The sequence below is a fragment of the Pan troglodytes genome, chromosome 19, assembly GCF_028858775.2.
Source record: "Pan troglodytes isolate AG18354 chromosome 19, NHGRI_mPanTro3-v2.0_pri, whole genome shotgun sequence".
Classification (NCBI taxonomy): Eukaryota; Metazoa; Chordata; class Mammalia; order Primates; family Hominidae; genus Pan; species Pan troglodytes.
Genome location: NC_072417.2, coordinates 38,970,924 through 38,994,998, shown reverse-complemented (window position 1 = coordinate 38,994,998; position 24,075 = coordinate 38,970,924). Strand labels below are relative to the sequence as shown.

General features: G+C 47.8%; 2 protein-coding genes and 1 long non-coding RNA gene across 9 annotated transcripts in view; 1 reads left to right on the top strand and 2 right to left on the bottom strand.

The window, feature by feature from the left end:
• The window catches only part of SPAG5 (sperm associated antigen 5), a 22,060-nt gene extending 13,190 nt beyond the window's left edge, over positions 1–8,870 (bottom strand). For 2 of the 3 annotated variants that reach the window (XM_016932174.4, XM_024350402.3), the window contains exons 1-4: positions 8,131–8,870; positions 7,745–7,870; positions 1,210–2,294; positions 926–1,100 (exon numbers count right to left, since the gene is read on the bottom strand). In XM_016932174.4, the coding sequence (XP_016787663.2) occupies positions 926–1,100; positions 1,210–2,294; positions 7,745–7,870; positions 8,131–8,181 (1,437 nt within the window). In that variant the 5' untranslated portion in view covers positions 8,182–8,870. The remainder of the gene's footprint in view (positions 1–925; positions 1,101–1,209; positions 2,295–7,744; positions 7,871–8,130) is intronic. The other variant, XM_054670164.2, reaches the window with a different exon arrangement.
• LOC129137542 (uncharacterized) lies at positions 8,328–19,914 on the top strand. The gene is made up of 3 exons (XR_010152923.1): positions 8,328–8,481; positions 8,933–9,090; positions 19,755–19,914. It is a non-coding gene; the product is annotated as an uncharacterized LOC129137542 (long non-coding RNA).
• Positions 14,252–24,075, bottom strand: RSKR (ribosomal protein S6 kinase related). 5 transcript variants are annotated; one of them, XM_016932177.3, is made up of 12 exons: positions 23,733–24,075; positions 23,086–23,334; positions 22,908–22,991; positions 22,724–22,792; positions 22,264–22,333; positions 21,908–22,012; positions 21,690–21,730; positions 21,414–21,441; positions 21,213–21,302; positions 21,039–21,127; positions 20,789–20,899; positions 14,379–14,562 (listed from the first exon to the last, which is right to left on the bottom strand). In XM_016932177.3, the coding sequence occupies exons 1-12, from the start codon at positions 23,925–23,927 to the stop codon at positions 14,515–14,517; spliced, it is 1,179 nt and encodes a 392-aa protein (XP_016787666.1). In that variant the 5' UTR covers positions 23,928–24,075; the 3' UTR covers positions 14,379–14,514. The 5 variants fall into 5 exon arrangements, with proteins under 5 accessions (XP_054526146.1, XP_016787666.1, XP_009430797.2 ...); XM_009432522.5 differs by lacking the exon at positions 14,379–14,562 and adding an exon at positions 20,013–20,345; XM_009432523.5 differs by lacking the exon at positions 14,379–14,562 and adding an exon at positions 20,013–20,345 and having other exon boundaries at positions 23,086–23,331.

Here is a 24,075-nt window from a genome sequence, read left to right as displayed (position 1 = left end):
GAGGCAGGAGAATCGCTTGAACCTGGGAGGCGGAGGTTGCAGTGAGCCGAGACCAGGCCATTGCACTCCAGCCTGGGTGACAGAGTGAGACTCCGTCTCAAAAAAAAAAAAAAAAAAAAAACTAAAAGTATAATTGGATTGCTTGTAACACAAAGGATAAATGCTTGAGGGGACAGATACAGATACTCCATTTTCCATTTTCCATGATGTGATTATTGACCATCACATGCCTACATCAAAACATCTCATGGACTCCATGAATATATTTACCTAACTCTGTAACCACAAAAATTAAAAATTATTTTAAAAAATGTTTTAGGCTTATTCATAATTTTTCTTAAAATATTAAATATAGTCTACCAATGCAAAAAACGAAGAAAAAGAATACATGTGGAAGATGATGATCTAAAAACCAATTCCTTTAAAAGTTTCCTTGCTTGCACTCCTTTGGAAAGTTCTGATGTACCCCAGGGGTATAGTGACTACCCACAGCTTTAAGGGGATTTTCCAGATCCTCAGCTTTTTTGTTTTAAGAGACAGGGTTTCACTGTCTTGCCCATGATCATAGCTCACTGCAGCCTTAGCCTCCTGGGCTCAAATGATCCTCCTGCCTCAGCCTCCTGAGTAGTGAGGCATGCAAAACCATATCCAGCTGATTTTTTAAAAATCTTTTGTAGGGATGGGATCTCACTATGTTGCCCAAGCTGGTTTCAAATGCCTGGCCTCAAGCAGTCCTCCCACCTTGGCCTCCCAAAGCAGTGGGATTACAGGCATCAGCCATTGTGACTGCCCAGATTCTCAGCTTTTACAAATGTTCTAAGTATAAGCCTGTGATAGGAGTCCCCTTTGCCCTCTGGCAGCTTCTCAGCTTAAATTCCAAGGATCCCCACTGGGATCCCTCAAGCTTTGAGAGGAACCTTCTTACCCCACTGTGAGATGTGTCAGTCTGTGTGCTACTGTCCTGGGTTTCTGGGTGAGGGACAGCCAGCTGGCTCTTCCAGTCCCGAAGCTGGCGGGAGAGAACCTCCAGAATGACAAGAGAGCGCAGCAGGTTATCTTCCAAGTCATGTCGAGACAAGGCAGTCAGATCTGGAGGCCGGCTGCAGCAGAAAGAGAAGAACATGACGAAAAGAAAAGGAGGGGAAGGGATGGGAGGGGAAGGTCCAGGGTAATGGAACTCACGAGGTGCAAGGACATAGGGGCTCTTACCCACACAGGAGCTGCTCTGTCTCAGAAGTACTGTCCTTGGTGCCAACCAGGCCTGTCTGGGATGTGTTTGTACTCTTTTCCTGTGGTGCTGAAGGAGTAAACCAAGTCCCCACCGAGCAAGTAGAGAAAGGGGTAGTGCCAATTGCAGCATCCCGAAGCATCGAGGGAAGGGATAAGCTTTGGCGGAGATTTTCCAGCATGACGGAGGTATTTACACCTTTTTCCAGCCAGGCCAGTGGGGACATCCAAGACTCTGTATCAGAGCCAAGAATCCTACCAACATCTTCTACTGCTGGGCCTGGAGCTTCTTGGGATTCCATTTCTACTAGATTTGGTGTCAGGCATGTGGACAGAATATCTTCCACATTTGAGACAAGTGCTTGATCTTCTGTTTCAGACTCCTTAGGATGTGTGGGAAACCTCATTTCTCTTTCCTCCATAGCTCCATGCTCTACAATTTCCTCCTCTGGGTCCACATGATTGACACGGAAATCTGCTGCCAAGGCAGTTGAAGGGGAAAGCCAGAGAACAGAGGAAGGCAAGAAGGTGTTACTTTCAGAAGGTACTAAGTCCTCACGCACAGCCTCAGTTCTACTGCTCAGGCTTTCCTTGGAGCAATGTAGTTGTTCAGAACAGGGATTTGGTGGAGACTCCTCTAAGAGACGGGATGGAGATTCCTGAAAGATAGGTTTCTCAGATACAGCAGCAACTTCTGAAAACCTGTCTCCCATGCAGGGTGCCACCTCCTCTCTCACCAGATCGTCTGTTCTCAAAGGTTCATTTAAAGATATGCTGTTTGTCTCTGCCATGGTATCTAAATGGGCCTCAAATGTCATGTCTTGTTGCTGCCCCAGTGGAGATGGTACAAGGACGATGGTTTTAACCATATAATTGCCCAGTGGGTCTACTGCTTCCTCAGACGTTTTAGGAGTAGAGCTAATTTGGGGAATTGGATCTAGAGGCTGCTCATCTGATTCATGCTGACAAGTTTCTAGCCGCTTTGAGGAATGACTGAAATGTTCTGAAGAGAAGTCTGTCCTCTTGTTATTTACAAAATCCACTGGAGATGAGTTGTTGCTGCCTTCCTGCCAAAGGAAACAAAGTAGTTGTCTAAGGCAGTCAATTCAGTTCCCGACATACAATTACAGGTGCAAGATAGTGCACTCAAAAAGGAAAGAATTCTTACTACCTCTGCTTAGGTAAGAACTTGGCTAATCTTTGTTGCTCATATAGAGACCCAATAGTAGGGAAAGAAAAGCTGCTAAGCCATTTTGGGTCCTTCCAAGTGAACCAGCCTACATTATAAACAGGCTGAGAATATAGATCCATATCGTGGGCAGATGGTAGCTTGAAAGTGACCCCACTCATCTCCATTTTGAACTCTAACGCACTTCTAGATGAACAGATAGGAGGGGTCCATAGGGTGTGAGTGAAGGCTTAAGCTCTGTCAGAATCTAGAGTTGGTACAAGATCTTCTCCCTCTCGGCTGGGCGCAGTGGCTCACGCCTGTAATCTCAGCATTTGGGAGGCCACAAGCGGGTGGATCGCTTGAGTTCAAACCTCATCTCTACTAAAAATACAAACATTAGCCGGGCATGGTGGTGCTGATGTGTGCCTGTAGTCCCAGCTACTCAGGAAGCTGAGGTGGGAGGATCACTGAAGCTCAGGGGGCAGAGGTTGCAGTGAGCCAAAATCACGCCACTGCACTCCAGCCTGGGTGACAGAGCAAAACCCTGTCTCAAAAAAAAAAAAAAAAAAAAAGAAATAAATAAAAAAGGTAGACCCTAACAAAACAGAGCTGCTGGAAGACACAGATGATAATCTGAACAACAACAAAAAAAACGAGTACTTAAGCTTTAACTACAACATAAATACACACACAAAGACATTTTAGAAATAATAAATATTATTTTAAATAAAAAATGTCAGTAAAATGAATTGAAAGAGTAAATTATCAGAGTTGAAACTAGAATTACTGGCCTGGATAAGTGGAAGAAATATCTTAAAGCAAAGATAAAAATATAAAGAAATGTAAATCTGAAGAAAAAGCTAAGAGAATTAGAAGATAAACCCAGGAAACTTAACAGTTAAATAAAAGAAATTCCAGAAGAGAACATATATACATGAGGCGCTGATTAACAAATATTAGAAGAAAACTACCCTAATGAAAGACCTGAGTTTGCACATTAAAATGGCTCACCAGTTTCTAAGCAGGACTGACTAGAAAAGATACATGCTAGACACATAATTATAAAATTTCTGTGCTACAATGAAGACAAAACTATTCTGGAAGCTTTAGATAGAAAGTCCAATTATTTATTTAAAAAATAATCAAACAGACCGGGCGCAGTGGCTCACGCCTGTAATCCCAGCACTTTGGGAGGCTGAGGCGGGCGGATCACGAGGTCAGGAGATCGAGACCATCCTGGCTAACACGATGAAACCCCGTCTCTACTAAAAATACAAAAAATTAGCTGGCTGTGGTGGCGGGCACCTGTAGTCCCAGCTATTTGGGAGGCTGAGGCAGGAGAATGGCGTGAACCCGGGAGGCGGAGCTTGCAGTGAGCCAAGATCGTGACACTGCACTCCAGCCTGGGTGACAGAGCGAGACTCCGTCTCAAAAAATAATAATAATAATAATCAAACATATGAAATTTCTCATTTATATCAGTGGATGAAACAAAACCAAGGTTAGGTTAAAAAGGGCTTCTGATATTCTGGTACTGTCCTACTTACTGACCTGGGTATTAGTTACATGGATGTGTACTTTATAGTAATTTGTTATGCTGTTATGTTTTATTGTAATTTCATGTATCTTACTTTAATTTTGAAATTATTAAAAGGTATGGTGGCTCACACCTGTAGTCCCAGCTATTCAGGAGGCTGAGGTGGGAGGATTGCTAGAGCTCAGGAGTTCAAGGTTGCAGTGAGCCAAGATCACACCACTGCACTCTAGCCTGGGTAACAGAGCAAGACCCTGTCTCAAAAAAAAAATTAAAAAGACAGGGCATGGTGGCTTACACCTGTAATCCCAGCACTTTGGGAGGCTGAGGCGGTCAGATCACAAGGTCAGGAGTTCGAGTGCAGCTGGGCCAACATGGTGAAACCCCATCTCTACCCAAAATACAAAAATTAGCTGGGCATGGTGGCGGGTGCCTGTAGTCCCAGCTACTCGGGAGGCTGAGGCAGGAGAATCGCTTGAATCTGGGAAGCAGAGGTTGCAGTGAGCCAAGATCGCGGCACTGCACTCCAATCTGGGCAATACAACAAGACTCCTTCTCAAAAAAAAAAAAAAAAAAGACAATATAAAGATGAGTGTGTGTGTGTGTGTGCATATATACAAAATAGACACACATAAAGAGATGTATGAAAGAACTGTCAAATATGACAGTTATCTAAGATAGCAGAAATATTTCTTCCTTATACATTTATATATTCAAATGCTTCAAACAATTAATATCTATTAATAATCAAAAATTTACAAAACAGGCCAGGTGCAGTGGCCCACGCCTGTAATCCCAGCACTTTGGGAGGCCAAGGAGGGTGGATCACTTGAGGTCAAGAGTTTGAGACCAGCCTGGCCAATGTGGTGAAACCCCGCCTCTACTAAAAATACAAAAAATTAGCCAGGCATGGTGGCACGCGCCTGTAATCCCAGCTACTGGGGAGGCTGAAGCAGGAGAATTGCTTGAACCCGGGAAGCAGAGGTTGCAGTGAGCCGAGATCACGCCACTGCACTCTAGCCTGGATGAAGGAGTGAGATCCTGTCTCAAAAAAAAAAAAATTAGGCCGGGCGCGGTGGCTCACGCCCGTAATCCCAGCACTTTGGGAGGCTGAGGCAGGCAGATCACAAGGTCAGGAGTTCAAGACCAGCCTGACCAACATGGTGAAACCCTGTCTCTACTAAAAATACAAAAATTACCTGGGCGTAGTGACACATGCCTGTAATCCCAGCTACTCAGGAGGCTGAGGCAAGAGAATTGCATGAACCTGAGAGGCGGAGGTTGCAGTGAGCCTAGATGGCATCACTGCACTCCAGCCTGGGTGACAGAGCAAGACTCCGTCTCAAAAAAAAAATCTGCCAGGCGTGGTGGCACACACCTGTAATCCCAGCTACTTGGGAGGGTGAGGCAGGAAAATTGCTTGAATCCGGGAGGCAGAGGTTGCAGTGAGCCAAGATTGTGCCACTGCACTCCAGCCTGGGCAACAGAGTGAGACTCTCAAAAAAAAAAAAAAATTTTTACAAAACAAAAATAATAGCTATTTTATTGGGGAAAAACCCTTTTCATTGTGTAGCTGACTGCATCTGGAGGTAGTAAGCCCAGCAGTTAAGAGGGAAGGAGAATTCGATTTCAATCTAGTATTCTGCTATTGTGATTAAATAATTATGGTTAAATTCTATAAGTTCAGGCTGGGCGCCGTAGCTCACACCTGTAATCCCAGCACTTTGGGAGGCTGAGGTGGGCGGATCACCTGAGGTCGGGAATTCGAGACAAGCCTGGCCAATATGGCGAAACCCCGTCTCTATTAAAAATACAAAAATTAGCCAGGCATGGTGGCACGTGCCTATAATCCCAGCTACTAGGGAGGCTGAGGCAGGAGGATCGCTTGAACCCAGGAGGCAGAGGTTGCAACGAGCCAAGATCGTGCCATTGCACTCCAGCCTAGGGAACAAGAGCAAAACTGCATCTCAAAATTAATTAATTAATTAATAATCATAATAAATTCTATAAGCTCTATAGAGCTAATTTCCACCTAGTACTTATTTATTTTTCACCTTAAGCTGTACTGTCTAATATGATAGCCACTAGCCACATGTAGCTATTGAAATTAAAATTAAAAATTCAGGCCGGGCACAGTGGCTCACGCCTATAATCCCAGCACTTTGGAAGGCGGAGGCGGGCAGATCACCTGAGGTCAGGAGTTCGAGACCAGCCTGACCAACATGGAGAAACCCGTCTTTACTGAAAATACAAAAATTAGCTGGGTGTGGTGGCACATGCCGGAGGCTGAGACAGAAGAATCACTTGAACCCGGGAGGCAGAGGTTGCGGTGAGCCGAGATCGCGCCATTGGACTCCAACCTGGGCAACAAGAGCAAAACTCCATCTCAAAAAAAAAAATTAATTAAATTAAATTAAATTAAATATTCAATTATTCAGGCCAGGTACAGTGGCTCACACCTGTAATCCCAGCACTTTGGGAGGCCGAGGCGGGCGGACCACTTGAGGTCAGGAGTTTGAGACCAGCCTGGCCAACATTGTGAAACCCTGTCTCTACTAAAAATACAAAAAATTAGCCAGGCGTGGTGGTGTGCACCTGTAATCCCAGTTACTCAGGAGCCTGAAGCAGGAGAATCGCTTGAGCCCCGGAGGCGGAGATTGCAGTGAGCCAAGATCGCGCCACTGCACTCCAGCCTGGGTGATGGAGCAAGACTCCGTCTCAAAAACAAAAAAATTCAATTCTTCAGTCACCTCAGCCACGTTTTAAGTGCTCAATAACCATGTGACTAGTAGTTACCATGCTGGACAGCACAGATTATCAAATATTTCCCTCATCCCAGAAAGTTCTATTGGACAGTAGGTATTTTGCAACTCTTTCAAGAAAGACTGCTATGCTAGCATCATACTTCTGTTACTCAGGATGTCATCTGTCTATACACTCTTCTTTCCTCCTCATACCTATTTTATTGATATCCCATCTCCTTCCAAAAATAATTCATATGCATGAAAATGAATAGATACGATTAATGAAATAACAAAGTCATGGTCAAAAAAGAGGAAGCAAAACTTCCTATACAGCTATAACAGTAGCTGTATGTGATGATCCAGTTTGGCCTTGAGCTTTCTAGAAGGCAGAGCAAGAGGGAAAATATGGTAAACTACATAGTTCTCATTATCAGAAAGAAAAGGATAGCAATTTCTTCAGGAAGACAATTTTTCTAGGCAGTTAGTCCTAAAGCCTTTCTTGGAGGAATCTTATACAGGAGTCAAGCTGCTTCCTTGACAAGTTTTGACAGCAACTGAAATGCAGTTTCTACATGGCTACGTCTCTCAAAACGTTTAACAAAAGTACAAATCAGTGAGGGCAATTCTGCAAGGAGCTAGTTTAAACTAAGGTGATTCAAGTACCCTACCTTCCAGTGGTGTAACTTGATCCCAGGAGAGTTCTGACTACCTCCTAGAGTAAATGGATATTGCCTCAATCTTGCAGGTGACTGACCTTTCCGTAAGTGACCCCATGTTGGAGGAAGAGCACTAATCAGGGTGGTAGGATTTCTCAATAGTTTGATAAAGGTCGAAGGGAGGAGGAGGAGGTAATAAAAACTAACAGCTAAACAGAGATTTAAGTTCTCACTGGATTTCCTTTAACCACCCTAGGGCACCTCTCTGTTGGCCTGAATAGCTGTAAATGGATGTCACTGACGTAGAAGACTTCATTATCGTTATTAATTATTGTAGCCCTGGCCCTCTGTTCCCCTGAGCTCTCACCCTGGGCAAACAGCCCAGTCGAGAAGCTGTCCAGGCGAATCTCACCTGCAGCCCCAGCTTGCACAGTGATGGGGTCAGCGAGGAGCAAGCGGGGGGCCTTTTTCCAGAGTTGGTGAGGGCACCGGGCTGCAGGGTAAGTTCACGGAGAGGAGTTCTCATAGCTGGTTTTCCCTGAGAAAGAAACCAAGAAAGAGGGCGAGTGTGAGGAAGCCTGGGTTCTGCCAGCCCGCCCCTCCTCCCTCCCTAAGAAGCCCAAAATGCGATTAGAAGAGTACGCTCGCACCCTAGTCGCGCAGGAGCAGCAAGGCGAACAAAGACTCCACAAGCCCCCAACCCCGGGCTCGACCCAACTTTCCAGGACAGTAGACACGGCCGGTGCCCCCGTGACAGCAGCCCGGCCCAGTTCTCTCCGCCAGAGATCTCCCGCTTACCTTCTGGGGCGAAGGCGACAGGCTGAGGCTCAGTTTTTTCACTCGCCACATCTTCAACCAGAAGGCAGGCCGATCACGTCTCAGACCAAGTCGAGGACGCCATGTTCACCCGCCGTCTGTGTTTGAACCTGCTCTGCGCTTCCTGGTTGGCTGCTTCAGGCGGGCGCGTCCGCTCGGGGGTAGAGCCCGCGGGGCGGGGCCCGCGTTGACCACGCCCCCGGCCCTGCCTGCCCCTCCGTTGTCGAGCGTTTTCCGCTGACGGAGCCCTCACCTCAGACACCGGCGGTAGGGCTGGATGCGGGCCCGGCCCAGGACCGGTCTTGTGTCCTCACACCGGGGAGGACCACGCAGGTAGCTGGAGAGTCCAGGAGTCCATCCCTCCTGCTTCCAGCGGACCTCCTCACATCCATGGTGTTCATATCCAAGTTGTCTCCGTGGATGGAGAAGAGGAATCCTCTCCCTAGGTCTCCCTCAGTCCTCTCCAGCCGCAGCCTTGACGGGAAAGAGCCGGCCAGGGACTCTAGAAGCCGAAGCGGTGCCGAGCGGCTTCCCTAGGCTTGGTGGGCCCGCGTCCGGGACGGCCCGGGCCGTGGTTCTCGACCTGGGCTGTAATGTCTCCAGAGTTTCTGGGCTTTTCCTGGGACTTACTCAGGCCGGCTACCAGTTTACTGGGCTAACCGCCTACACGTATTGAACATTGAGTGTGTGCCTGGCGCTATGCCGAATGCCGTGTAGTAGCTCATTTAATGCGCATAAGGACCTACGTAGTGAGAAATACTATAAATATCCCCATTTGTGACAGGAAGGAGCTGAGTCAGAGAGACCGTGTGTAATTTGCTCAGCGTCACACAGATAGTAAACGGCAGAGCCGCTCTTCCTCCCTGTCCCGCCAGCTCCTGCCTTCTGCTGTCTTGGATCTCCTATGCACGGGAAACCTGTTGAAGGTAGGACAGCCGAAAGGTCAGTATTCAGAGTGAGCCGTTTGCGAAGGTGTGTGTGCTTTGCACACTCACGGCGCCCTGTTTACACTCTGCAAGTCTTAATACATTGGGGGAAAGCAGCAGTCCAAAGAGGAGGAACTATGATGTTATAAACTGCAGCGTCCTCAGGGACGGGCTCCTCTAGCACTGTGTTGTCCAGTACGTTAGCCCTAGCCATAGTGGCTTTTGAGCACTTCAGATGTGACTAGTCCCAGTGGGAATGTGCTATAAATGTAAAACACTGTACAAACTGGATTTCAAACACGTCGTATGAAAAAAAGAATGCAAAATATCGCCAGGTGCGGTGGCTCATGCCTGTAATCCCAGCACGGAGGAGACAGAGGCAGGAGGATCCTTTAAGCCCAGGAGTTCGAGACCTGCCTCGGCAATATAGTGAGACCTATGTCTACAAAAAAAAAATTTAGGCCGGGCACGGTGGCTCACGCCTATAATCCCGCACTTTGGGAGGCCGAGGCAAGCGGATCACCTGAGGTCAGGAGTTCGAGACCAGCCTGCCCAACATGGCGAAACCCCGTTTCTACTAAAAATACAAAAATTAGCCAGGTGTGGTGGCACACGCCTGTAATCCCAGCTACTTGGGAGGCTGAGGCAGGAAGAATCTCTTGAACCTGGGAGGCGGAGGTTGCAGTGAGCTGAGATGGCACCACTACACTCCAGCCTGGGTGACAGAGCTAGACTCCGTCTCAAAAAAAAAAAACAAGTTAAGCCAGGGGTGGCAGGGGTGGGGGCACACACCTATAATCCCAGCTTGGGAGGATCGCTTGAACCTAGTTCAAGGCTGCTGTGAGCTATGATCATCCCACTGCACTCTAGCCTGGGCGACAAAGCAAGACCCTGTCTCAAAAAAAAAAAAAAAAAAATTATATATATATATATATATCTTTTAAATACTGTTTACATATTGAAATATTTTAGGAATATTGGGTTAAATAAAATACATTAAAATTAATTTTTTTTTTGAGACAGGGTCTTGCTTTATCACCCAGGCAGGAGTGCAGTGGTGCAATCATGGCTCACTGCAGCCTTGAACTCCTAGGTTCAAGCAATCCTCCTGCCTCAGCCTCCTGAGTAGCTGGGACTACCGGCATGTGCCACCACGCCTGGCTAATTTTTTATAAAGACAGTCTCTTGCCATATTGCCCAGGCTGGTATTGAATTCCTAGGCTCAAGCGATCCTCCCATCTCAGCCTCCCAAAGTGTTGGGAGTACAGTCATGAACGACCCCACCCAGCCTTTTTAAACTTTTTTTTTTAATCTAATTTTTTTTTTTTTTTTGAAACATGGTCTGGCGCTGTTGCCCAGGCTGGAGTGCAGTGGCACGATCTCACCTCCCTGCAACCTCCACCTCCTAGGCTCAAGCGATCCTTCTGCCTCAGCCTCCCAAGGAGCTGGGATTACAGGCATGTGCCACCACGCCTGGCTAATTTTTGTATTTTTAATAGAGACAGGTTTCACCATGTTAGCCAGGCTAGTCTTGAACTCCTGAGCTCAGGAGATCCACCCGCCTCAGCCTCCCAAAGTGCTGGGATTACAGACATGAGCCACTCTACCTGGCCCCTCTTTTTACTTTTTGAATGTGGATACTAGCAAATTAAAAATTACTTATGTGGGCCAGGCACAGTGGTTTGGCTGATCTTGGCTCACTGAAACCTCTGCCTCCCAGGCTTAAGCGATCCTCCCACCTCAGTCTCTTGAGTAGCTGAGACCATAGGTGCATGCCACCATGCCCAGCTGACTTTTTGTGTTTTTGGTAGAGACAGGGTTTCACCATGTTGCCCAAGCTGGTCTCCAACTCCTGAGCTCAAGCTGCCTGCCCGCCTCGGCCTCTGAAAGTGCTATGATTACAGACGTGAGCCACTGCACCTGGCCTATTTAAATTTTTTTAAAAAAGCTTTGACAACATTTCTACATTGAAGACTCTATCAAACAAGTAACCAATAAATTGAGATTACTAATTTATTACATCAATGAGCAAGTGAACAAATGAACAGATTAATATGTAAAAGTAACTTAGGTTAGAGATAAGAAATAATGAGTAGAGCTACAAAGATACCTTTCTAGAGGAGTATAGGATTGGTGTTGACTAATCTTAAATTCTTACAAAAGATAACATGAAATACAGAATTAAATATCCATTATTACAAGTGAAGTCTATCGGATTTCTTTTTTTTGAGACGGAGTCTTGCCTCGCTTTGTCACCCAGGCTGGGATTAAAGGCACGTGCCACCACACCTGGCTAATTTTTATATTTCTTTAGTAGAAACAGGGTTTTACCACGTTGGCCAGGCTGATCTCAAACTCCTGACCTCAAGTAATCCACGTGCCTCGGCCTCCTGAAGTGCTGGGATTAAAGGCGTGGGCCACCACACCTGACCTCTTTCTTTTTTTGAAGCAAGGTCTCTGTCACCCAAGCTGGAGTGCAGTGGCATGATCATAACTCACTGTTTCAATTGGCAATAATCAGTAATAATTGTGCCTCAGATAAACCTTATTGGCTATGATACTGCCACTGCCCAAAGCTGATTATAGGTCACTGTAGCCTCGACCTCCTGGGCTCAAGTAATCCTCCTCAGCCTCCCAAAGTGTAGGGATTATAGGCATGAGCCATTGCACCTGGTCCTGATTTCTTTTAGATTAAAAAAAAAACAAATCAGAGCATATAAACTTAAAAGATCATTTCAGATTGTATATTGAAAAAAATGAAAAAAAAAATTTTTTTTTTTTTTGAGACAGTCTCACTCTGTCACCCAGGCTGGAGTGCAGTGGCACAATCTCGGCTCGCTTCAACCTCTGCCTCCCGGGCCCAAGCTATTCTTGCACCTCAGCCTCCTGAGTACTGAGATTACAGGTACACACCACCATGCCCAGCTACTTTTTATATTTTTAGTAGAGACAGGGTTTCACCATGTTGGCCAGGGTGGTCTCAAACTCTTGGCCTCAAGTGATCCACCCACCTTGGCCTCCCAAAGTGCTGGGATTACAGGCATAAGCCACCGCACTGGGCCTAAGGGAATTTTTTTTTTTTTCTTTTTGAGACAGACTCTCACTGTCACCCTGGCGGCTGGAGTGCAATGGCGTGGTCTCGGCTCACTGCAACCTCCGCCTCCCGTGTTCAAGCGATTCTCCCACCTCCACCTCCCTGGGACTACAGGCACGTGCACCACACCTGGCTAATTTTTGTATTTTTAGTAGAGACAGGGTTTCACTATGTTGGCCAGGCTGGTCTTGATCTCCTGACCTCGTGATCCGCCCACCTCGGCCTCCCAAAGTGCTAGGATTTACAGGCGTGAGCCACTGCGCCGGGCCAGGAATTCTTTTAATTTTAATTTTTAATTTTTGTGAGTATATAGGTGTATATATTAAGTGAATTTCATGTGAATATGTAAAAGGTATAAGTCAGTGACTCTGAATGGAGGTGGAGGGAAGAGGAGGAGAAAATGCCTTCCAGGGATAATCACATCAGAACTGGATGAAAGAGTCCGTGCTTTTTCTTTTTTTCTTTTTTTTTTTTTTTATGGGAAAGGACTTCAATATTTTATTTTATATACTTTCTTTTTTTGTGTGTGTGGGTTCCTGTCTTTTTTTTTTTTAATTTAATTTAATTTTATTTTTTATTGATCATTCTTGGGTGTTTCTCACAGAGGGGGATTTGGCAGGGTCATAGGACAATAGTGGAAGGAAGGTCAGCAGATAAACAAGTGAACAAAGGTCTCTGGTTTTCCTAGGCAGAGTGTTTGTGTCCCTGGGTACTTGAGATTAGGGAGTGGTGATGACTCTTAACGAGCATGCTGCCTTCAAGCATCTGTTTAACAAAGCACATCTTGCACCGCCCTTAATCCATTTAACCCTGAGTGGACACAGCACATGTTTCAGAGAGTACAGAGTTGGGGGTAAGGTCATAGATCAACAGGATCCCAAGGCAGAAGAATTTTTCTTAGTACAGAACAAAATGAAAAGTCTCCCATGTCTACCTCCCTCTACACAGACACAGCAACCATCCGATTTCTCAATCTTTTCCCCACCTTTCCCCCCTTTCTATTCCACAAAACCGCCGTTGTCATCATGGCCCGTTCTCAATGAGCTGTTGGGTACACCTCCCAGACGGGGTGGTGGCCGGGCAGAGGGGCTCCTCACTTCCCAGCAGGGGCGGCCGGGCAGAGGCGCCCCTCACCACCCGGACGGGGCGGCTGGCCGGGCAGGGGGCTGACCCCCCCACCTCCCTCCCGGACGGGGCGGCTGGCCGGGCGGGGGGCTGACTCCCCCACCTCCCTCCCGGACGGGGCGGCTGGCCGGGCAGAGGGGCTCCTCACTTCCCAGTAGGGGCGGCCGGGCAGAGGCGCCCCTCACCACCCGGACGGGGCGGCTGGCCGGGCGGGGGGCTGACCCCCCCACCTCCCTCCCGGACGGGGCAGCTCGCCGGGCGGGGGGCTGACCCCCCCACCTCCCTCCCGGACGGGGCGGCTGGCCGGGCGGGGGGCTGACCCCCCCACTTCCCTCCTGGACGGGGCGGCTGGCCGGGCGGGGGGCTGACCCCCCACCTCCCTCCCGGATGGGGCAGCTGGCCTGGCGGGGGCTGACCCCCACCTCCCTCCCGGACGGGGTGGCTGCTGGGCAGAGACGCTCCTCACTTCCCAGACGGGGTGGCAGCCGGGCGGAGGGGCTCCTCACTTCTCAGACAGGGTGGCCGGGCAGAGATGCTCCTCACCTCCCAGACGGGGTCGTGGCCGGGCAGAGGCGCTCCTCACATCCCAGACAGGGTGGCCGGGCAGAGATGCTCCTCACCTCCCAGACGGGGTCGTGGCCGGGCAGAGGCGCTCCTCACATCCCAGACGGGGCGGCGGGGCAGAGGCGCTCCCCACATCTCAGACGATGGGCGGCCGGGCAGAGACGCTCCTCACTTCCTAGATGGGATGGCGGCCGGGAAGAGGTGCTCCTCACTTCCTAGGTGGGATGGCGGCCAGGCAGAGACGCTCCTCACCTTCCAGACTGGGCAGCCAGGCAGAGGGGCTCCTCACATCCCAGACGATGGGCGGCCAGGCAGAGACGCTCCTCATTTCCCAGACGGGGTGGCGTCTGGGCAGAGGCTGCAATCTCGGCACTTTGGGGGGCCAAGGCAGGCAGCTGGGAGGTGGAGGTTGTAGCGAGCCGAGATCACGCCACTGCACTCCAGCCTGGGCACCATTGAGCACTGAGTTAACGAGACTCCGTCTGCAATCCCGGCACCTCGGGAGGCCGAGGCTGGCGGATCACTCGCGGTTAGGAGCTGGAGACCAGCCCGGCCAACACAGCGAAACCCCGTCTCCACCAAAAAAATACGAAAACCAGTCAGGCGTGGCGGCACGCGCCTGCAATCGCAGGCACTTGACAGGCTGAGTCAGGAGAATCAGGCAGGGAGGTTGCAGTGAGCCGAGATGGCAGCAGCACAGTCCAGCTTCGGTTCGGCATGAGAGCGAGACCATGGAAAGAGAGGGAGAGGGTTCGGCATGAGAGGGAGACCGTGGAAAGGAGGGAGAGGGAGAGGGTTCGGCATGAGAGGGAGACTGTGGAAAGGAGGGAGAGGGAGAGGGAGAGCTCTATTTTATATACTTTCTCATGTTGTTTTAATTTTTTGTTTTTGTTGTTCTGATAGAGTTTCTCTCTTGTTGCCCAGGCTGGAATGCAATGGCACGATCTCAGCTCACTGCAACCTCTGCCTCCCAGGTTCCATGCTTTTTCAAATTATAAAAATTATACTTTCTGAAACTTTTTTTTTTTTTTTGAGATGGAATTTCACTCTTGTTGCCCAGGCTGCTGGAGTACAATGGCATGATCTTGGCTCACTGCAACCTCCGCCTCCTGGGTTCAAGCAGTTCTGCTCCCTCAGCTTCCCGAATAGCTGGGATTACAGGCATGAGCCATCACGCCCAGCTAATTTTGTATTTTTAGTAAAGACAGGGTTTCTCCATGTTGGTCAGGATGGTCTCGATCTCTTGACCTCGTGATCCACCCGCCTTGGCCTCCCAAAGTGCTGGGATTATAGGCGTGGCCTTTTTTTTTTTTTTTTGAGACGGAGTCTCCCTCTGTCGCCAGGCTGGAGTGCGGTGGCGCAAGCTCAGCTCACTGCAACCTCTGCCTCCCTGGTTCAAGTGATTCTCCTGCCTCAGCCTCCCAAGTAGCCGGGACTCCAGGTGCCCACCACCATGCCTGGCTAATTTTTTGTATTTTTAGTAGAGACGGGGTTTCACCATGTTGGCCAGGGTGGTCTCAATCTCTTGACCTCGTGATCCACCCACCTCGGCCTCCCAAAGTGCTGGGATTACAAGGGTGAGCCACTGCACCTGGCCCTCTTCTTTTCTTTTCTTTCTCTCTCTCAGTCACCCAGACTGGAGTGCAGTGGCCAAATCACAGCTTCAGGTTATGATCATAACCTGGAGCTTCTGAGCTCAAGCAATCCTCCCACCTCAGCCTCCTGAGTAGCTGGGTGGTACAGGACCACCACATCTGGCTGATTTTTTAATATTTTTATACAGACGAGGTCTCACTGTGTTGCTCAAGCTGTCCTGGAAGTCCTGGACTGAAGTGATCCTCCCACCTCGGCCTCCCAAGGTGCTGGGATTACAGGTGTGAGCCACCATGCCCAGCCAAAACCTTGATTTTTCTGTCACCCCCTCCACTGCACCCTGAGAATCACTGCTGTAGTAGACTACTGAAGAGAGTATGTTGAAAATGTTCTCATTTGGTAAGAAGTAATTCCAACTACATTCACGTGATTATGGTCTCTAAACTAATATGACCTAGGAGAGAGACCCTAGTGACATTATGTTAACCATTTCTTAAGGACCTTAAACCCTAGTGACATTATGTTAACCATTTCTTAAGGACCTTAAACCCTAGTGACATTATGTTAACCATTTCTTAAGGACCTTCGCCCACTGTGCTGCTGTGACCACAAAAGCCATATAATGTTGGGTGACCTGAATATCAATTAACACGGTATTATAAAATCCTCTGCATCTGCACTTTGAAAAAGCATCACAGGGCTGGGAGCAGTGGCTCACGCCTGTAATCCCAGCACTTTGGAAGGCCAAGACGAGTGAATTACCTGAGGTCAGGAGTTTGAGACCGGCCTGGTCAACATGGTGACACCCTGTGTCTACTAAAAATACAAAAATTAGCTGGGCGTGGTGGCGGGCGCCTGTAATCCCAGCTACTTGGGAGGCTGAAACAGGAGAATCATTTGAACCCAGGAGGTGGAGGTTACAGTGAGCTGAGATCGTACCATTGTACTCCAGTCTGGGTGACAAATTGTACTCCAGTCTGGGTGACAAGAGCAAAACTCGGTCTCAAAAAAAAAAGAAAGAAAAAGCATCACAGGCCAGGAACAGTGGCTCACACCTATAATCCTAGTACTCTGAGAGGCCAAAGCAGGTGGATCACTAGAGCCCAGGAGTTCAGACCAGCCTGGGCTACATGGCGAAATGCCATCTCTTAAAGAAAAGGAAAGGGGAAGGGGAAAGAAAAGAAAGGATATGAGTAAATTGCCTTATTTATTTATATAAATAAATAAATTTCAGCATCACAGAAATCTGAACCCATACCCCACAATTAAGAACCAGTGGTTATTTTACCCTCATTTTATACACCAGGAAACTAAGATCCAGAGAGGTTAAAATGACTTATTAAAGAAGATGAGAGCCTGGGCGTGGTGGCTCACGCCTGTAATCTCAGCACTTTGGGAGGCAAAGGCGGGTGGATCATCTGAGGTCAGGAGTTCCACACCAGCCTGGCCAACATGGCGAAACCCCATCTCTACTCAAAATACAAAAATTAGCCGGGCGTGGTAGCATGCACCTGTAATCCCAGCTACCCACGAGGCTGAGGCAGGAGAATTGCTGGAACCTGGGAGGCAGAGGCTACAGTGAGCCGAGATTGCGCCACTGCACTCCAACCTGGGCAACAGAGCAAGACTCCATCCCCACCAAAAAAAAAAAAAAAAAAAGACGATGAGATAGTTATTGGTGGATCCAGGCATCAGATCTCCTAAATTCCAAACAAATGCTCTTAACTACTATTTTGGAAACCATTAATTCCTATTTTTAGTATTCAGAGTTTTTATCCAGTGTGCAGTTCTGGTCATCACAATTTTTAAAAAGTAATAAAAGTGTCTAAAGAGAAACAAATGAGATAAAAGGATAAAGGATACATTGCCTTATTTATTTATATCCCAACCTTATTACAAAAAGGCTTACAAGATGCAGATATTATAGTAATATAAAACGATTAAAACTTAGAAAAATGAGAATAAGGAAAATAAAAGTAGAAAAGGAAGACAGAACCAAGAACATGACTAGCATACAAAATACATAAACACTTGCTGAAGGTAGACCACAAATTGGGCTCTAAATGGTCTAGTATCAGTACAAACAGAAAAATACAATCAGCTGAATATTTAGTGTCCTTAAGGTAAAAACCAAACAGCAATTCAGGAAAAGCATAACTGGGTCCAGAGAAAATTTCTCCCACGCATTCTTAAATAGAACATTATGAACTGTTACGATAAACACCCTTTACAGTATCCACAGCAATTAAATTTATTTTTTTCCTGAGACAAGATCTCACTCTGTTGCTCAGGCTGGATGCAGTGGCACGATCTTCACTCATTGCAACCTCCATCTCCTGGGTTCAAGCAATTCTTCCCCCTCAGCCTCCTGAGTAGCTGGGACTACAGCGTGCACCCTCATGACCAGCTAATTTTTGTATTTTTTGGGGAGAAACGGGGTTTCACCATGTTGGCCAGGCTGGTCTCGAACTCCTGACCTCAGGTGATCCGCCCACCTCAGCCTCCCAAAGTGCTGGGATTACAAGTGTAAGCCACCACACCTGGCGAGCAATTAAATTTCATAGAGATTTTCATATGGATTACCAAAGTCCAATCCAGAAAAAGCAATTCTGCAGAGGCCAATAAAATGCCAGCTATGCATGGGGAAATCTGGCTCAATCTAGAGACAAAATTAATAAATAGAACTACAGAGTACTCTCCAGACTGTCTTTTGTCTAGAGAGATTAGATGTAACTAAATAATATGGTCTAGATTAAAACTTACTTTCCCTTCAAGTCTCAGGACAAAAATGAAAATTGTGAGAAATTAGTTTAAGAAAAATGAAAAGAAGTCATAAAGGCCAAAACTGTATACAAATTTAAGGTCCAGATGATTTTCCTTACTAAAGGAAAAGGTTATTGAGATATGTCTCTAACCTTAAATCTTTTTTTTTTTTTTTTTTTTTGAGACAGAGTCTACCTCTGTCACCCAGGGGTTCAATGGCACAATCTTGGCTCACTGCAACCTTGGCCTCCAGGGTTCAAGCAGTTCTCCTGCTTCAGCCTTCTGAGTAGCTGGGACTACAGGTGTGCAACACCACGCCCAGCTAATTTTTGTATTTTTTAGTAGACACAAGGTTTCACCATGTTGGCCACGCTGGTCTCGAACTCTTGACCTCAACTGATCTGCCCACCTTGGCCTCCCAAATAACCTTAAATCTTAAGGTTGATGCATGCCTCTTAATCTCTTTTTTTTTTTTTTTTTTTTTTGAGACGGAGTCTCGCTGTGTCTCCCAGGTTGGAGTGCAGTGGCGCGATCTCGGCTCACTGCAAGCTCCGCCTCCCAGGTTCATGCCATTCTCCTGCCTCAGCCTCCCAAGTAGCTGGGACTACAGGTGCCCGCCAACACGCCCGGCTAATTTTTTGTATTTTTAGTAGAAACGGGGTTTCACCGTGTTAGCCAAGATGGTCTCGATCTCCTGACCTCGTGATCCGCCCGTCTCGGCCTCCCAAAGTGCTAGGATTACAGGCGTGAGCCACCGCGCCCGGCCGCCTCTTAATCTCTTGGTTTGCCCATCAGAAACTGAATCATGGGCTCACTAGGAGAAATTATCAGTTTAAAAATCCTATGCTTTTCAAAGAGGTTTTATTTTGGATAACTGTTGCAATTATAGACCTAGAGAAGACATTTAACCCACCCATGTTTCAGTTTCTATTTTCTTCCTCACTAGATTATTTTATTCACTTTTCAATTTTTAAAAATTAGATTTATTGCAGACTGGCCTCAAGCTCCCAGACTATATTTTTTAGCTGCATTATTTAGGGGTTGAAATGCCAGCTTTTGAGACTTTTGAAAAATTCACAGGCTGGGTGTGGAGGCTCATGCCTGTGAAGGTTGCAGTGAGCTGAGATCGTGCCACTGCACTCCAACCTGGGTGACGAGAGTGAGACCCTATCTCAAAAAAAAAAAAAAAAAAAAAGGGTCTGGTGCAGTGGCTCACACCTACCCGTAATTCCAGCACTTTGGGAGGCCAAGGCAGGCCGATCACTTGAGGTCAGGAGTTTGAGATCAGCCTGGCCAACATGGTGAAACCCTGTCTCTACTAAAAAATACAAAAATTAGCTGGGCATAATGGTGTGCATTTGTAATCCCAGCTACTCGGGAGGCTGAGGCATGAAAATCACTTCAACCCAGGAGACGGAGGTTGCAGTGAGCTGAGATCGCACCATTGCACTCCAGCCTGGGCAACAGAGTGAGACTCTGTCTCAAAAAAAAAAAAAAAAAAATCATATTGCTTCTGACAAGCCTATTAAACACATCAATAGCACCCTGGGAGCCCATGAAGTATTATTATTGCTCAAGAAAGGAAACATGGCAGAGAAACAAGCAGAAGCAGCTCTGGCTGACAGCCTGAGGGTAAAGAGCACTGGAGAAGTAAAGAAAAGGAAAAGGTCACCACCCTGATCTGACATGTTGAATTGAGAGGTAGGTTGTACGATGGGGAAGGAATAGGGCCAGCTGTGGCTGCCAGTAGCAGAATGTCCAGGTTGGAACTCTGGTCTAAAGCCTAGGAGAACAGAACGGTAAGAGGCTACAAAATAAAAACAAACTGGATTATCAAGGTGGTCATACTGAGTAGGCAGGGATGGAGATCTTCAGGCTCCCAGCCGGGCCCCAATTTACAGTAGAGAGGCTCAAGCAGGGATAGGGTAGAGCAAGAAGGACTCCAGATCACAGTCAAAGTCGTCAAAGGGCATGGGCTCCGCTGAACTGGACTGGGTAGCTTGTGTCTCCGTGACAAAGTTCACTGGCTGCTTCTGTAGGAGCTCTGGATCGAAGGCCACACCCCGAAAGAAAGGGTGGACCTGGAAGTGATGCAGATAACGTAGACGATGGAGGGGGTTCTGGCATAAGAGCTGAAGGAAAATAGAGCATGAAGGATGAGTGACTAGGACAGGACAGGCCTGAACAGAAAGGATGGAAAAGAAGAAAGAAGTTCATGGAGCTGTGGAGGGTAGGAATAAGAACCCTGAAGAGTAGATGATTTGTAAAAGAGGGAGAAATAGAGGCTAATTTGGGGCAAAGGTGGGAATAAGGAGCTGTGCTTGTGAGTTTTCAGATGAGTGTACAGTGTTCCACTCTCTCAGAAGGGACCTCTCTGTTCTAGATGGGGAGGAGATTTGGGGGAACAGGAACTTAGGAATGTGACTCAGTACAGCTTAGATGGCAAGTAGTTAGGTAGTTAAGTTGGAGCCCCCTCAAAAAAATTGATGAGAGGAATGGGGAAAAATCACTTTAATGAAGGCAGGAGAGCATTAATGGTTTGGTAGCCAAGAAGGAAAGCAGTGCTCATCCTTACCTCATGGAGCAGGAGTGAGAGGCCCTGGTTAAGAGAAGCTGGGATCTCAGAGTCACTGTGGGTCACACTTGCCAACATGGCCACATGATCTCTCTCTGCAGCCACTGGAAACTGAGTTAAGAGGTAGGGAGTGGAGGTAGGGGTAGGGGTTCATTCCTTAGTAGGAATACGGCAAGATTTCCTAAGGTCTTCCTTCTTCCCACCACAAGGCAAAGCTCTTCTCTGCCCAAAACTACTACTATTCTCTCACCTTTCCAGTCGCCAGAGAGAAAAGCAAGACACCCAGGGACCACCAATCAGCAGCATGGTTGTAAGGTCCTCCACTTAGGACCTCTGGGGCTACAGATTTCAAAGATACTCGTCACAGACATCCTTTAGCTATCCTCCTGCCCAATGCTTACCCATCAGCTTTAACCTCTCTCACCCATGTACTGAAGAGTGCCACAGATAGTGTAGGCTCGAGCTCCCTGGGGCACGTGGCGGGACAGACCAAAGTCTGTCAGTTTCAGATGGCCTATGAAAGAAGGTAAGGCAACTGCACCACCGTTCCACCCATCATCAGCCATGATTTATTCCCAAACCAAAGTACCTCTCATCCTGGGGCTAAGGAAGGAAAAAGACTTACCTCGTTCATCTAGAAGAATATTCTCCATCTGAAAGATCACAGGTGAGAAGTAATTCTTCCTCTTCCTTTCAACTCTCTTTCATCATGTATACACCCCAGCTGAAGGTGATGCCCTACTCAGCACTCAAATCTATACTCAGAAAGCCCTTCCCCAAATCCTTGGCACCCATGGGGGCCCCAATGTCTACAGTTCTCAGCTCCCTAACTTCTTGGACTTGTTGGGACTTTTTATTGAGACTCTTTCTCAGACAAAGGGAAAAAAGCACTTAACTCTACCTTCACATCTCGATGCATGATGCCCAAGTCATGGAGATAACCTGTGGATAACAAGTATGGGGTATGCTGCAGCTTTTCTGTCCTTTCCAGTTTCCCTAGTAGCCCTCATCCCATCCCTATCCTATTCTTTAACCTCCATTATTAATATTAATTTTTTACTCTCCTTCTTCCGAACTTAAATCTTCCCTCCCCATTTCCTTTACCACTGTTTCACTTACACAGTACCAGCACCAACTCGGCAGCAAAGAGACGGATGGAAGCCTCAGGAAAGCAGCCAACAGCCGACCAAAGGGAGTACAGATCTGTGCTGCAGTAGCTACACACTGCAAAGCCAGTGTGGAGCTACATACATTGCCAGAAGTCTAGGCAATGTTTGGGAGCTGCAATGCCTGGGCTCAAGGCATTGTAGGCCTCCTGCCCAAACTGATACCACTTGCTGTTCCCCTCCCTTTGGGACAGAGAGGTGCCATGAGAAGGGGGACAGAGCAAAGGCAGAACAAGCCAAAGAGGTAATCTCAGGTGGGGAACATGGTACAAAGACCCTGGGGGATGAGGAGAGAGTCCAGTCACTCACTAATGAAAAGGTGCCGTTTTCCCTGCCAGCTGTCCCCCAAGCTGTGTACAAAGGGATGGTTGATCTGTCGCTAGGAACAAAGAAAACAGGAAGTTAGGGAGGAACAGGGTCATTGAGAATAAAGGCAGCTGAGAAATCAGGTTTTACCCAGATGTGCAGAGGGGGAACTGCTGCCTCACCTCTCAGTTCAGAGGAACTCAATATTTGGAACTGACTATCTGGTAATCCTAGAACCAGCAAATACTAAGGAATACACTGGGACATGCTTCAGAGATTTCCCTGGTAGGACATGGGAAAACTGTGTTGAGAGCTGATACTTTTCCCAGGATCTACTTTAGTGTTAAACTAGGCTGAAGCAGATGGATGAGGCAGAACCAGGAAAAGAAGGTGGGCAAGAAAGGTACTTTCCCTACCTGTGGCCTAGCTCTTCCCACAATCCTTTCCAGGACTCTGTGCATACCTGGATGCTAACCTCCTCTTTGCACTGCCTCACGGTATCCCTCTGTAGGACCTTTACCTTGGGCACCACCTATAAAAGGAGAGTAGTGATGACTCATAGATAGTGCTATTGAATTGTTTATTCCTCCCAACCTCTCTGGAATCAAGATTGGAAACAGAGACTAATGTGGTATCTACGCCCCTACCTTCACTGCAAATACAGCTTTCTGGGTGCAATCTAGCACCTTGAGGACAGTTCCAAAGGAGCCTTTAGCCACAAGGCCTAAAATCTGTACAGAGGAATGGAGAACAGGCCAGTTGAGACTGGTCATTTCTAACTTCTCCCAAAGACTGAGACCCCACTCAGGGATTCCACTGACTTACCTTCAGCTGCTGCTGCCCCCTAATGGGCCTAATGGGAAACTCTGGTAGAAAGAGGTTGATGAACTGAGGCACTGGCCACTCTGGCAGAGGTTTCTCTACCAGTACTGGGGCTGGCTTTAGGGACTCCTGGTGCGGATAGTGGTGCCCCCGTAGTTCCCAGAGTTCTTCCAGATCTGACCTGATGGTTCCCAAACCTGTCCAGAGGCTCTTCCAGCCTCGGGCCCAGGGGCCCCAGATGTTGCCACCCTGCTGAGAACCAAGGGAGCCACTCTAAACTTTCTGCTCCTGAGGCATAGCAGGTTCCACCCATCTTACTAGGCACTCCCTCCCCTTAAGTCTCAACCCCTAGAGGTACATTTTTGAGCATGAGGCAAAATTCCCATTACTCTTGCTTTGTGCTAAGCCCCAGATTTCCTGGGCACAATTCAAATCCTCTAGGAAAATAATTGTTGGACATTTTCACCATGACGCATTAAGAGTACAGCCTGCACCTCAGTATTGGGCTGTGATGCTTTCATAGTACAGCCTCCCTGCCCCACCCCCACATTGGGTAATCACTTCCATGCTCCTAACCAGGAACTTCCCAGGCCTCAAGCCCATGTCTCCCTCTCCTCCCCTCAGTAGGCTGCCAGAGCCCCACAGCCTACCTTGTGAGGGACAGCCACCCGGGTGTGTTCCCCCTGCTGGGTGTGCTGCCCCTGCCGACAGCTTACTGCTCCCATTCCCAGCCTCTGCCTCCTCTCTCTGCTAAATCTGCTGTCCCAGTTATATAAGCAATTCCTCTCCCTGATGCTGCGTGACACGAGCCCCGCCTCTTCCAGTCTGCAGAAACCCATCAGCATGGGGCCAGAGTCACACTAGGACTAGAAATTTCTGTGATACAGCTTCAGGGCAGAGGAAGGAAGGGGCCACCCTCAGAGTGGCAGCTGCAGGATGTTCTGGGTTGATGAGGGAGGAATACACAGATTGAATGCATGCACTCAACACACA

What these genes read in the sequence shown, in the direction of transcription:
- RSKR (XM_009432522.5), bottom strand. Translation starts at nt 23,927, where the DNA reads ATGCTGATGGGTTTCTGCAGACTGGAAGAGGCGGGGCTCGTGTCACGC. An exon ending in AAGCTGTATTTGCAGTGAAG is followed by an intron (nt 22,793 to 22,907) that starts GTAGGGGCGTAG and finishes CTCCTTTTATAG; the next exon opens with GTGGTGCCCAAGGTAAAGGT. An exon ending in TCATGCATCGAGATGTGAAG is followed by an intron (nt 21,442 to 21,689) that starts GTAGAGTTAAGT and finishes GTGATCTTTCAG; the next exon opens with ATGGAGAATATTCTTCTAGA.